The following is a 14,612-nucleotide window of genomic DNA, read 5'->3' on the forward strand; positions in this document are numbered from 1 at the left end:
AAATGTTCTCTAGGTATTCAGTCTATTACAGTTTTTATAATTAAGTTAATAATTCTATGAACTAGATGTTTCTTGGAAGACACTGTACTTGAAGAGCTTACATTTGGATGGCCAAGGGAGAGAGGCCATCTGTTGAAAGAACAACTTGCCCTTACTTTTATTTCTTAATCACTCCAAACAGCTATCAATTCAGTATCTCATTGTTTGAGCCTGTCAATTATTGATTCTCATCCCACCATGTCTTTTCTTTCTGCTCTTAATTTTATTGTATTAATTGCTGTCTAAATAGTTTACTCCAAATCTTCCCCTGTTTTTTTCTGAGCGAAACATTTTGTTTTTCTATTTCCAACATTTATATTGTTAGATGAAGATCCCAACAATCTACGTGGTGGTTACAGACGTTGGCTTGCACTTGCAATTCAATTAGTAGGAATCTTATATAAACTCTTATTGTTAACACACTAATAAATCATATACATCAGAAAAGGGAAATATCAATGACATGTATGCTTTCTTGTTGGTGTTTATGTAAATTTAGTCATATATAACATTGATCCAAAAATGCTTTTATTTTGAAATCTCAGATCTATTGATATTACATGAGCCTCTTGCTGGCTTTTTTCAATGCATTTTAACTCTCTAATACCATCTTTTCTCTATTGATTGGGCCTCAAACTTCTGTTCACTATGTGAGATGAATATGTGGTTTAGAAACATGATTAATCAACATGGGATTTAGGCTATTTGATCCTGCCCTATGAAATATGAATACATTGAGTCATCTTGCATTTACATCCCGAATTAGAGACAATCAATAACCTATAACAATGTGCTCATACTTCATAAATGACTTAATGGTTTGTCACTGGTAAAGGCTTCTATTATGCATCATCCTCTGTTTTTTCATAGGTAGAATTGCATTTTACATGAATTTCAACCTTGGTTTTTAGGGCATGTTTGGTTGTGTGGTGTGGTTGAGGTGTAGTGTGTATTCAACCACCCCACACCAAACTGGATTGAACCATGCCATATCTAACATTGTGTTCAGTGCTGTGTTTGTGTCGTGTGTTTTCAATTGCACTATCAAAAAGATGTGTTACGCAAACTGTGGTGTAGTTCGATCCACACCACAAGTTAAATGATTGCTTGTTACTCGCATAGAACATGTACTATGCATAAAAACTGCATAAAACTTTTCTTATTGGTGAGATGGGAATTTTTCCTTTTCTTATGTAGATGTTGCTGATAACAAATTACTATGAAAGCATTGTAGCTAGAGGTTTGTTCTTATGTAGATGTTGCCGATAACAAATTTTTCCTTTTCCTTTTCTTCTTCTTCTTCTTCTTATAGTACATGTAAATCTTCATCCATGTGTCAAGTAACAAGAGAGGTTTGAGGAGATCCATCAAACTTCCATAATACCTTCCTGAGGGCAGGGTATCTGGTTTCCTTATCCATGTGAACACCTTTACCACCATACACTGCATTCTCCCAGAACCCTCCAAACTAGCATTATTGAACTTGTATGAATTGAATTTTCTCAAGTAAAGGAGGGTGGTTTAATGACCCATTTTGTCATATAAACAGTGAAATAGTGGGCTGAAGCTTGCTACATAGGAACAAATTAAAGCACTTCTTTTATCCAAACGAAAAACCTTGTTCTTCTTTCATAATAAAGTATTTTCTTGCTTACTCCCTGTGTTGCTTCATCTCCGGTCCTTGCCACTAAGCTTGTTTAAACTGCCAAGGAGAACTCTTTGAGCAAAAGAGTAACCTTTATTGTCATTGTTATTTTCTATGTTCAATATATGTGATTAGTCCGGAGTTTTAGAGAAGGCTTTCAATATATAGGATGACCTTTGCTGGGATTTATAATCACATATGTGGTTTATGTTGACGAAGAAATGCATCATTCTCCAAAGGCATGCTCTTCATAGCTTAGATGGGCAAGTGTATTCTGTCCAAAGCTTTTTCTTTTTCTTCTTTTTTTTTTTTTGTATTTGGTCTATTTGGATATTAGATTATGAGTTATTGCTATACTGCAATTTTTCAACCTCTTTTTTTGAGGGGTTTCTTTTCTTTGTAGAAAAGAAATAGATGTTAAATTCATATATTATATTACCCTTCGATCAGCTGCTGCAAACATAATTTGTACTTTCATCTTACTTTTGACTGGATAGTCAAAGTTGATTGTGGTTTGTGTAGCTTGCAGCTACCGTCAAAGCTGGTGTGTTCATTGATACGATGTCAAATGTGGCCATTGATGGTGATAAATTTCTTAGCACCATCATTGTCTTTATGTGGTAAAGCATTCTCTGTGAGAATGTTATCAATAGTCGAGGCTTCTTCACTCTTTAGGCCACAATAACTATCTTGGGAGGCTCCTAGGGTAAGAAGTTCCAGGTATATGAATGAGGCAAATTAAGCAAAGTTTCGGTATCCTGCAAGAAAAGAAACATTATTGTGCCAAGTGCAATATAATACAAGCCTTGGCTGTGAGATGGGGCGTTCTAGAAGTAAATTCTAAATTTTATTGCTGAATCTAAAGATTTTGATAATTTTGCAGGGTTCAGGTTATGAGGAACTGCTCTCCAGGAAATTCAGTCCTTCAGGGATTGAAACTTTTCATAGTAAAACTTGGCATTACTTGCTCAGGTTGGCAAACAAAACTATCCATGAGGCTGGATTTGATTGGGCACAGAAAAGGAAAGTTCGAGTTCTGAAGTACTAGTGTCATGAGAGGGGCCCCTTCTTGATGGAACCCATAAATTAGCCCAATAATATAGTATTAAGCACCAGAGGACACTGTTCAACGTATAAGACCATGATGGACACTGTTTCTGGAGAAATACAAAACAAGGGGGAGTCTGGATTTGAAAAAAAAAATCATATCCATTAGATTGGCATAACAACAGTTGGAAGTTTGATCGGTGTTGCATAGGATAAACCCAAAAAAAAAGGGTTGTTAAACGAAAAAAAAAGGAAAAAAAAAGTGGGTTGTTAAACGAACATTTCCAACTAGAAACAGGACAAACCTAGCATTGTCTACTATAAACGCCTATTGATCAATGCTGTTTAGATTACATCTAAACTCGTATTCGATGACATCCGAAGAATATGCCTTTGAGAGAGAGACCGTTTGGTGAAGGCAAGCCTTTCCATACGAAGATGCAATAAAAAAAGTAAAAAAATCTCTATTTAGAATTTTCCAAAAATAGCTTAAAACGAGTTCTGCGGGTCTTTATGGAGAAACATCTCTTGACAGTCGAGTCTTTTCCCAACTGAACGGGAAAGAACTAAAACATGGACCGTTGGACTTCTAAACAACGACAGCCTATACGAAAAAGATACATCAAACGGGGCCTAATTTGAAAAACAGCTGGTGACTTAGTGAGTGGTGAGCTACCAAAAATCAAAATGGTTCAATCTCAATTCAATTTGGATTGGGGTATAACTTGTACACCCACGGCCCACCTAGAACTAGAAGCTATCAAGCTAGAACGATTACTTACCTGACCAATGAAAGACGTATATTGTGCATAAACATCATCAAATGTCAAAATTTTCTCTAATTGTAATTTGCCAGTAGAAACTAAAACTGTTGCATGGTGTTGGTGGAGATTTGTCATTTGTGTGCGTAATCGTATTGTGTGACTGGGGAGTGTCAGTCTTCAATCACTCTGGAGTCTGGACTGGACACTTGGGAAACATCCCAACTCCATGTTTGATGGATCCAACTCGACCGCCATTTTGGTTTTTGGTGGATCCAAATCCATGTTTGATGTTCCTAGGAAATAGGAATTCCGTGTGTTTCAATATTACTTATTTCACATCTTACACACTTACTTTTCCATCCAACTCCTTGTTCCAAATCAATGAGCCTTCATCGACCATCTAATTCAATCATTTCTCTCTCTTTCTTTTAATGATATTCAAAAGAAAGTGAAAGAAAAAAAGAAGAAAGTTTTTCTTCAAGTCAACGAGTTCTAGCAAGAATATGGTTGAAATGCTTTATGCCAAGTACCAATCAAACGGAGTGAGCCTCTCGCTCTCACGTTGGACTATTGGAGAACACCTAGTAAACGAAAATGTATGGAAGGTGTCAATGTGTGACACCCAGCCCAGAATCCAGATTATGACGTTACGCTACGCGGCTTCAGTAATCAAGAAACTTCCAAACAACCAACTGAGAGGTCGTAAGCCCATTGCCATAATGAAAAAGAGGAGAAGGCCCAATTTGCCACTTGTCAGCAAGCACCACTTCAATGTTTTCAACGACACGTGGCTTCATGGAAGCTTTGATTTCGATCTTTGGAATGAGATAATAAGGATCAAGTTAGTCATTCTCTCTGTCTCTCATAGAGGCCTTACACGTGTAATCTCTAACTAGACCATGGTTATTGGTTACGTATCTTTAACCCATGGTCCATGGATTGGGAGATCCGCGGTTGGGCCAGGGTCCACTGGCCCTATTTATTTGCAGCAGCGCAAGTTGGTGAATGGTGAATGGTGAGGCGTGCGCATGAAATCAAAGCCGAGGAGGGAATTCCAAATTTCCGATTACAGTTGTTCTTAACCACCTCTCTGAGGTCTGATCTGATCTCTCTATCTTTGACGAGAATACGACTCTTGTGTCGTAGGAGGAGTGTGCAGGAGCTTTATAAATTAGGGGAGAACGTCTGTTGCTTTCTTCTTCTTTTGGATTTAGCGGTGTTTGGGGCCAGGGGAAACAAGTAAGATGGGCCTGTCGAACTTCCCCAGTCCAGCCGAAGGGGTGCTTCCGGTGCTAATTCTTTCTGTGGCTCTTCTGAAGAACATGGTCAGATCAGTGTTTCAACTGATGGGAGTTGGTGAAAGCCCTCCAAATTTAGAGGAATATGATGTGAATGATGCGTGCCCACCATCATTCTGGGAAAGTGCAAGAGATAGAAGAATTTCAGTGACCCTGTACATGTATTTGTGCAACAACAGGAGCAGCGGTAGGGGTGAGTGTAGTTTTTGGTCTTCAATGGAGTGTTGCGTGTGCCTGTGTGGATTTCAAGCCAACGAAGAGGTCAGCGAGTTGCCATGCAAGCATTTCTTCCACAAGTGTTGTCTGCAGAAGTGGTTGGATCACAACCACACCACCTGCCCTCTATGCAGATTTCCACTCTAATTGAGATAGATGTGTGCGAGCGTGTATGTGTGTGTGTGAGAGAGAGAAGACTGTTTTACTCTCTTCTTTTTCTTTTGGATACCATTTCAATGTGTCTGTGTTTCTAATGTTTTTCCCCGTTTGTGTTAGAGCAAACATGACTTGACCACTCTGACTTAATTAGTGGGTTACGCTCTCATTTCCCTGCTGTTTGGCTCCAAGAGAAATGCAAGCAAAATAAATAAATAAATAAATAAAATAGCATTTGGGCCCAGTCGATGGGGAAAGACAGGAGTACTTTGGTTCAGCAAAAAGGAGCTCTCTTTCGTTTCCTATGAATATGGAAAAAAAAAATACCCTCAAGTGGGTGGAGTGGAGCCTACTCACTCAAGTTTCTCCAGCAGAGGCCAGCTAAGCTACAGACTTGTTACAGCAGGAATCACAGGAAGAGATGGACAGGAGGGGCAGTGCCGCAGTGGGTCTGCCCTGGCGATTTTTCTAATTTTCTTCCCATCTTTTTTTGCCCTGGAGGCCTGGACCAACCAGCCCGGACTGAGAAGTGAGAGCCTATGGGATGGGTAAGTAAAGCCCAGTAAGTCCAAGCCGGGCTACAGTAGATAGATATGTTAGACTTGGTTGGTCTAGTGATTTGTGTTAATTACGTCATAAATAACCAGCTCAAGTAGAAAGCTTATTCCAACAGTCTACCAGGTAATGGACTATCTGTATTTGCTTAGGTGTTTAGCCCTCTGATCCGTGTAAAGCAAAGTCCATCCATTAATATTTTCTTACGGCAAAATTCTACTTAAGTAACCTGAATTTTGGGATAGTGTTAAGTTAGTACCTCAATTTTCAAATATGGCATTGTTGAAAATATCAAAACTATCCTTCAAAATAAAATACTGTTCATTATTTTTTACCTTGAGATTGAATCAGTTATATTCAAAGAAAGAGAAAAAAAACATGAAATGTGATAGAAGAAGCAAAGAAATAATTAAACAAGAATGTGTTTGATATCTAGAGGTAGAAGATAATGATTTCATTAGTCTAAAATCTCAAACACCTTTATCATTCAGTTTCAAGATAAAAGATTTTTGAAGGATAATTTTTCAAAATTATCAAAATAGATCTATCTGTAAAAGAATTGCTTCCTGATTGGGTTTTATGTGAACAGATTAATTAACCGCAATTGGGTGCTTCAGAGTCGACAAGCGACCACCCTTGTTTTCTTCCAAGTGCATCCCATTATGCAAAAGAAGAAGGAAACTGGTATACGTATTTGATAGTTCTAACAGAGATAAACGTTAAAGTTTGAATCGAATTGAATAGACTGTTTTTCTTGGATCTGGCTCCACTTTGATTTACAAGGAAGAATAAAACACGGGGTGCATCATTTGATTCCATAAGACTGAAGACACGGAAGGCAAGGAGACAAAAACATCTATATCATACGAGCCTATTTCAAGTTTTCGAGAAAAATTCAACTTGGACTCCCAAAAGCATTGGCTTTGGCTACTCAAGAGATAAGAACAGATGTCTCTCATGGTGGTCCCATGGACTTAATAATCTCTCCACAGTCCACAGGGGTAATGTGAGGTTCTAGTTTACTGAAGAAAAAACAATGGCTCCAAATTAAAAGGTGTCATTGCATAGACGAAGACGATAATGAAGAAAAAAGCAGAGAGTGAAGATGAACAAATCGAAATACTCAAGGCTGTAGCACAGGCCTGGCATGGCCACTCCGGCAACACCAGACCCATGAAGGAATTCGACGCTCACAGTCACTGCAGGAACAGCAGCAATTTCATGAGCAAGCCTAGTCGTTTCAAGCTGGAAGCCACCATGAATAAGCTGTCCAAGGGGGTCATCGCTCCCAATTGGGATTTTGGACAATCTCTATGGGATTCCTACGAAATTGTAACCCTGTCAAAGAAGCTAGAGGCAGGGCTTGTGTTGGACAATCACTCACTTTTTATATTCCAAGATTTAATCACTCCGGGCGGCAAGAGACGTAGAGAGAGTAAGAATAGTTTGAGAAATTTGTTTAAGAGGGTATCCTCATAAAAAACATTTGATGTGCATATTCCCCTAGACAATGATTATCAATTTTGATACCACACTCAGACTCGCCAAATCCAAATGTACTTACGATTTTCTTGCTCCTTCTATTGATATTCCATTTTATTTCGGGAGTTTTCAAACTTTTACAATAGAACTATATGTAGCATGCTTTCTTTCATTAGTATTTAGTAGAAACACGATTTACATTATATTACATATATGTATGTATAAAAAGCAAGCATATATAGAGGCTGCGACATTATTGAGCAAGGAACTTAACCCATAAAAGCTACATATAGATTAGATTTTTATAGCTAGGTCGGATGGATGAAGATGGGGTTCATTAATTCTGTGACTCGCTCAACGTGCCTTGATGGTGGACCAGTTGCTGCAGAGTGCAAATCGCTTTTGTTGGATGAAACCCTCGGCCCTTGCATCGATGTTGTCTCCCAGCTGCTTGTCTGGTTGAGCAGGTTCCGTCACCTGAGTCGCCTCGACTTGTTTGTCTGGAGGAGGGGCCTTCTTGTTGAAGATGGCACTAATATTTGGGTAGGGAGGGAAATCGATCATACTGGGCATCCTCAACATCTTATGCACATGATCATGATAATCTTCTGTGGTAGCTGCAGACTTGCTCATTTTCTGGTGATGGATTTTGGCTGTGCTGTGCAGCAAATCTGTGATTTACTGTGATGTGAGTGTTTTTTCGCCTCTCTCTCTCTCTCTCTCTGTGACTTGACTTGCTGCTAATGGAAATCCCCAACTGCACGTTATTTATAGGCTACTCCCTTATTCTAAAACGATAAGATTGCATCTGGTACCCTCTGCTTTTGTCAATTCCAATCCTTGAGGAATATTACTTTTCTTTTTTAAAGGGCTAGCACATAGCATGTATAAGTTCATCTTGTTGTGATGACTGATGAAATTGGGGATTGATGCCTTAACTGTGTTTTGAGAGAGAGAGGGAGAGAATAATTTCATTGCTCACAAAACATCTGTCAAGGGGTACATTCCGAAATAAATTCAGGGGGAATCGACCAAGTAATTGGTGTGGAAATACAGTTCATTCACAAAGCGATCTCCTCTCCCCCTTTGTTGTTTGTTGGCCCACTGGAAGGGTCGACAAGGTTGTCAATTTGTTGGGCCAGAGTTAATTTATCGAGACGTAAGGGACATCGATCATATGCTCTCACCAGAGTTAATCAACAGGGGAAGGAGGATTGCTGGATGAAGTACTCTTCCTCTATATAGTCAGCATTTTAGAAAGCAGATGGTTATATCAGCTCAAGATTGGCTAATCAGTTGATAAGAAAATATTTTGTTGATATTTAATAAGAGAGATGATTTGTTAGTACCTCTTTGAGGAATTGGAGGTAATTTCATTGCATTATATAGACTACCAATCTCTTATTCCAACATCGGATAAGAAAGTTGTCTGGCCCTCCACTCTCACCCTCTTCTGTTGTCAATTTCAAGCATCACAAGCTCGAATATGGAATATTCTCTATAAGGTGTGATATGGAATATTGAATTTGAAGGCCATAAGGGGTTTTGTTGGGTGTAGCTAAGGGACACAAATTCTAGATTAAACCTCCACACTTAATACCCTCCCTAAATCAAAATTGAGCTTGATCAGATGACTACTTTGAAGTTTTACCCACCACCTGATTAGTTCTTCAAAATAAAGGAATGCAGAAAACAGGGCTCAGAATTTGGTGAGTCTGGGTTATTATCCCGTCGCATTGAGGTGACTGAAATGGCTTAATTAAAGAGACCAAGTGCATGTAGGAAAGCTTTTCACTCCAAGCTGACAGTTATGGAATCTATAATACACATTTACTTGGATTTAAAAAAAAAAAATGCTACAAAGGCATTCCCACAATTTCCAGCTAGCTGACACATTTGTCCAAGCTAGTTGGACAGGTTGTCTGGGGAATCCGGATTTGTTCATCACAAATGGACGCCTCACAGGCACATTTACCGTGCATTGAGAACATTTTTCATAAATAATAATTAATAAGTACGGAAAATGTTTCCAATGCATGGTAGGATGTGCATGTGAGGCACCTGTAAGGTATTAGGTGTGAGGTGTGAGGAGTATATCTGGTCTCGCATTTGCAATGGCACGCCCCCAATATCTCCTATACTTATATGCTGTCGTTCATGAGAGATATTCCTAATACACGACTGACTTCAATGTTCTATGAATTTGGTATGAGGTGCATTGCGAGAAGCAAATAGGAATTCTTGCCTTGGGATGCCATGGGGTTAGTTCCTCAACTAGATGAATACCTATAATTTTTATACATAAATCATTCTATATATATTCATATCCATATATGGGTCTACAGGTTATCGTTTTCAGGACTGCTGTATCTTACTGTAATACTGTAAGTCTGTAAGGGTCTAATTGAACCCTAAAATCCAACTGCTTTGTTCGTCTCTTCTCTTCTCTTGTTTTCTTTTTCTATACTGTCTTTTTTTTTTTTTCTCTCTCTCTCCCTCGTGTCTGTTCACAACCAGCAGATCTTTGTTTGTAGCGAATTTTTAGTAGTAAGTATTAGGGAGATTGACTCGTAAAATACAGAAAGCTTTGCATTTTGAATTTAAGTTCTAGTTTGGATAGATTTTTTGAAATTACTTTTGTATTCTTAGAAGTATCTATCTATCTATCTATCTGTCTATATATATATATACTAAAGTAGAGCTTGTCATGTCAGCAATTAATCATCTCCTTGCTCCATTTCTAGAGGGGGTGCAAGATTTCCTTTAGAAGCATTAGGAGTTGTCATTTACCCATTCAAGTTGTATCAGTTTTATTCAATTATTTGGTTTGGTTAGTCAGTTCAAAAGATTTAAACTTAAAAATCTAATTCAATTTTAAAATGATAGTATAATTATTAAAAAATAAATTTAAAAAATTATATTTATGATATAAAACATTTTAGACTAAGAAACATGGCGAATTTCCCACTTTTCCATATTGAAAATTATATTTAAAATATAAAATATTAATATATATCTATTGTTAGGTCGTTCGATTTTGGTCAATTTACAAATGGCCAAAATGAAAACCAATCCAACTTGGTAAAATTGGGAAATTTTTTAACCAAAGCTAACCTAAAATACTAGAAAACCGACCAAATTGGGTCGAGTTGATCAGGTTGGTCAGTTTGTTCAGTTTGATGAATAAACCTACCTGAAATTAATTATTGTTAATTTTGTATTATAAAAAAATTATTAAAAATTGTATATAAAATATGAATAATTATTAATTATTTAAAAAGTTAAAAAAATATAAAACAATTGTATACTCTTATGTGTTTCTATTAGGGTCATTTAATAGAACACACCTTATAGTTTTACATATTTGCTTAAACCTACTTTATTGTTTTCATTTTACTAAAACATCCCATATATTTTTCAGCTTATTTACTTAATCAACCTTTCATTAAGGAGTGTTTGTTTTGCCATTAGACCCATGATTTTTATTCCAAAAATACTTTTAGCACTTTTTTTGTACAAAAAAAATTGACCAAATATAGCCAATATAGTGGTTGTATGTGTCTTATTAAGGGCAAAAATGGTATTTTTATTTTTATTTTATTTTGATTAAATTTATTTAAATGAACATTAAGGTCAACACTACCATTTCCACTATCATCTGATGGAAGATTGATTAAATTCATTGCAAATTAAAAGTGGTGTTTTAGTAAAATGCTAACTAATAGGATAGATTTTAGTAAATCCATGAAACTATAAGGGGTATTTTTGCAAATGACCATTTTTCTTATTTAGCTTTTGCTTAATAAATCCCGTGCACCACACGGGTCCCCAGTAGTATATACTAAAGTAGAGCTTGTCATGTCAACAGTCATCTCCTTACTCCAGCAATTCTAGAGGGGGTGCAAGATTCCCTTTAGAAGCACTAGGAGTTGCCACCTAACATGGCTTATCTCATTTTTTTCCTCTCCTTTCTATTAGTAAACTAATTATCCCCTACTTTCTCCTAAATTATCTCTATCTCTCCCTAATTCCTATTTATCTGCTAAATCATCTCTAATTCCTATTTATCATCTCCTCCACTTTTCGCCTATATTTATTTAAAGAAAGTTTCAAGTCAAACATTTAACAATTATTTAAAAATTATAATGAAATTATGTTAATAACTTTAAAAACACAAAAAATAATTATAATAGGTTTAATAATATTCATATTATTAATAATTTTATATTTTTTTAAAATTCATAATGAAATTATGTAATAACAATATAAATTATAATTATATGGATTACTTAATGAATTTAATAACTAAATAATATTTTAAAAACATAAATAAAAACTATTTAAATAAACAGATTAAAAATAGCTAAATAATTATGTAACGAAATATTTAAACTTGCATAATAACTTTAAAGAAATAAACTTTAAATAACAAACAAGACTAAATATTTTTCATATTATTTAAATATTTAAATAGTGGAATATTTAACATAACTAAATTTTAAATAGTTAATATAATGAAATAATGTAATAAATGTTAAAAATTTTTCTTAAGAGTAGAATAATAATTATAGTAGATTTCATAAATTTTGAATTAATAATAATTTTAGATTTCACAAAATTAATAATGAAATTATGTAATAATAGTATAAATTATAATTTCATGGATTATTAAATTTAATAAATAATTAATATTTCAAAATTTTATATAACAGTATTATTTAATTACTATTAATATTTTAAATAATAATTTTATATTTTACAAAATTAATAACAAAATTATGTAATCACAATATACTTTATAGTTTTATGGACAATTCAATTTAATAATAAATAATATTTTCAAAACTTAAATAAAAAATTATTTAAATAACAAATATTAAAAATAGATAAATAATTATGTAACAAAAAAATTTTAAATTGCATAATAACTTTAAAGAAATAAAATTTAAATAACAAAAAGATTAAATAATTTACATATTATTTAAATATTTAAATAATAAAATATTTAACATAAATAAAATTTAAATACCTAAAATAAATAAATTATGTAATAATAATATAAATTATAATTTCAAGGATTATTAAATTTAATAAATAATTAATATTTTAAAGTTTTAAATAATGGTATTATTTAAATAATTAAATAATATTATAAATAACTAATTGTTAAATACTTTAAAGATCAAAATGTTAATAACTAAATCATATCTTATATATTATTTCAAAGATAAAAAATAGATTAAATAATAAAATTATGTTATAACTTAAAAAAAATATATCAATAGCACAAAAGTAATTATAACTAGTGGGGGCCCCATGCGATGCACAAGATGTGGCACCCCTCTCTGTCCCTTGCCCTTATAGTTAAGACACTCTACCCATCCCCACCCCGTCCTCAGTGGCGGGGCTGGTTGGAGCCGAGCTATGCACCCATTCCCCATTGGGGATGGGGAATTCCCAAATTTTCCCTACCTTGAGGCAACCACATAAAAATAATATAATTTGTGGATATTTTACAAATAGGAATATTGGAATTTGGGGTATTTTAGGAATTGGATTATGACAATTTGGGGGTATTTTATAAATGGAATTGTGGGTATTTTAAGAATATGTGGAAAAACTTAGAGATGTTTTAAAAGTTAATATTAATATTAAATCTATTTGCATTTTGTTAATTTACCATTGGGTTTGGGGAATTACTAGCACAGTACGAAAACAAACCATGTTGAGAAAAGTTTCAAAGAAAAAAGCAAAAGTCGAATTATCAGGAAGAAGAATTCCTCACTAAAGAATTAAGAGAAAATTCAAAAAGAAAGTCCTAATTGAACAAAAATTCAGAAATCATGATTTAATGCTAACTTGGTAATTTTGAACCAGAATAGAAGTCTTGCGCTAAACTAGCTTGGTAAATTCGAACTAAGATAAAAATTTTGTGTTGGCGCTAACTTGGTAAGTTCAAACTAAGATGGAAATTCCGTGTTGGCGCTAACTTAGTAAATTCGAACTAAGATAGAAGTTTTGCATTAGCACTAACTTGGTAAATTCGAACTAAAATAGAAGTTTCATGGTGGCACTAACTTGGTAATTGATTACTCGATTGGATTAGTAACATCATCCAAGCTTCTTATGTGTCTTGGAGTGGCCCTAACTTGCGTAGAACTTATTGGCCTTCTCCTGTAATGCATCAATTATATACAAACCCCATCCGTTCTCTATCATTGATTTGGAGCAAACATATATTCTCCATCCCCGCTTTATCTCTTCCCCATCCTTATTTAAGATTCAAGAAAACTTTCCCCATTTAGGGTGAGGTAGGGGTATTATTTATGTTTTATATACTATTTTTAATTAAATTTTAATTGTTTCTAATATAAAAAATTGAATACTAAATCATATTTTAAACATTATTTAAAAAACAAAAAAAAAGATTAAATAACAAAATTACATAGTAACTTTAATAAGAATATAAAATATAAATAAATGAAACAGTAAATATTATTAAAATAGTGGAAGTAGATTAATTAACTTAGAGGTATTAAAGCTTTTTATTAGTTATTTATTGTATCTTCGTTATAAATATATTTTCAGCAATTGTGTATTTTTGCTATAAATTTTCAATAATTTTTGGAGATTAAACTATTGTTATTTGTTAGAGACTAGACTATTAATTAATTGAAATTAAGAGTGTTCACTAGGCAATTCAGTTCGATTGGAGATTGTTTGGCTAGCCAAATTGATTTGATCGGGTTAATGAGTTGGTCACTCAAAATTGACCAACCATTAGTGAAAACAAAACATTGGTTTATTAGTAAATGTTCAAATTTTTAATGTTTAGCGTAATTTACATTAATCATTATAATTTAATAAATTTTCATTAAATTTTTACAACAATTATTTATTCATAAAAATAGTGCTAATTGGCGTAATTTACTAATTTCTATAAAATCAATAATTATACTTAAAAATTATCAAATAATTCATGGAAACTCTTTAACTAATAATCCATAATTTTTTAAATAAACAATAATTAAAAATTAGGAAATTAATCTATGAAAAAATATTCTCCAAAGTTATTTAAATAATAATCCATTATTGTTATTATTCACTAAATAATTATTAAAAATTTTAGGATAATTAAATTAGGAAATTAATCTATCAGAAATTGTATCATACTTATTTAAATAACAATTCAGAATTATTATTTTAATAAATAATTATGAAATAATTTAGGAAAATTAATAAATCTATCCACACTAGTCAGGACTACTGTGGTTGGGTTCAACCATACTTGGTTTTACATTAATTAACAACAAATGATTTACTTTTAATTAGAATTAATGTAATTTATCATAATTACATTAATTTATAATTACATCACATTGATTAATAGTAAATGATTTAGGTTTAAAA

At 33.6% G+C, this 14,612-nt stretch overlaps 1 protein-coding gene and 1 pseudogene across 2 annotated transcripts; both read left to right on the top strand.

The window, feature by feature from the left end:
* Positions 1-4,485: 4,485 nt before the first annotated feature.
* LOC148862686 (putative E3 ubiquitin-protein ligase XERICO pseudogene) lies at positions 4,486-7,252 on the top strand (annotated as a pseudogene). The gene has a single exon (XR_016109866.1). The product of XR_016109866.1 is annotated as a putative E3 ubiquitin-protein ligase XERICO pseudogene (transcript).
* On the top strand, positions 6,801-7,252 carry LOC148862687 (uncharacterized). Its single transcript, XM_088977940.1, has one exon. The coding sequence runs from the start codon at positions 6,801-6,803 to the stop codon at positions 7,197-7,199; it is 399 nt and encodes a 132-aa protein (XP_088834066.1). The 3' UTR covers positions 7,200-7,252.
* Positions 7,253-14,612: the final 7,360 nt, after the last annotated feature.

Source organism: Nelumbo lutea, chromosome 3, assembly GCF_056320005.1.
Source record: "Nelumbo lutea isolate HS-2025 chromosome 3, American lotus-T2T, whole genome shotgun sequence".
NCBI lineage: Eukaryota > Viridiplantae > Streptophyta > Magnoliopsida > Proteales > Nelumbonaceae > Nelumbo > Nelumbo lutea.

Coding starts and splice junctions, on each gene's coding strand:
- LOC148862687 (XM_088977940.1), top strand. CDS start 6,801: ATGAAGAAAAAAGCAGAGAGTGAAGATGAACAAATCGAAATACTCAAG.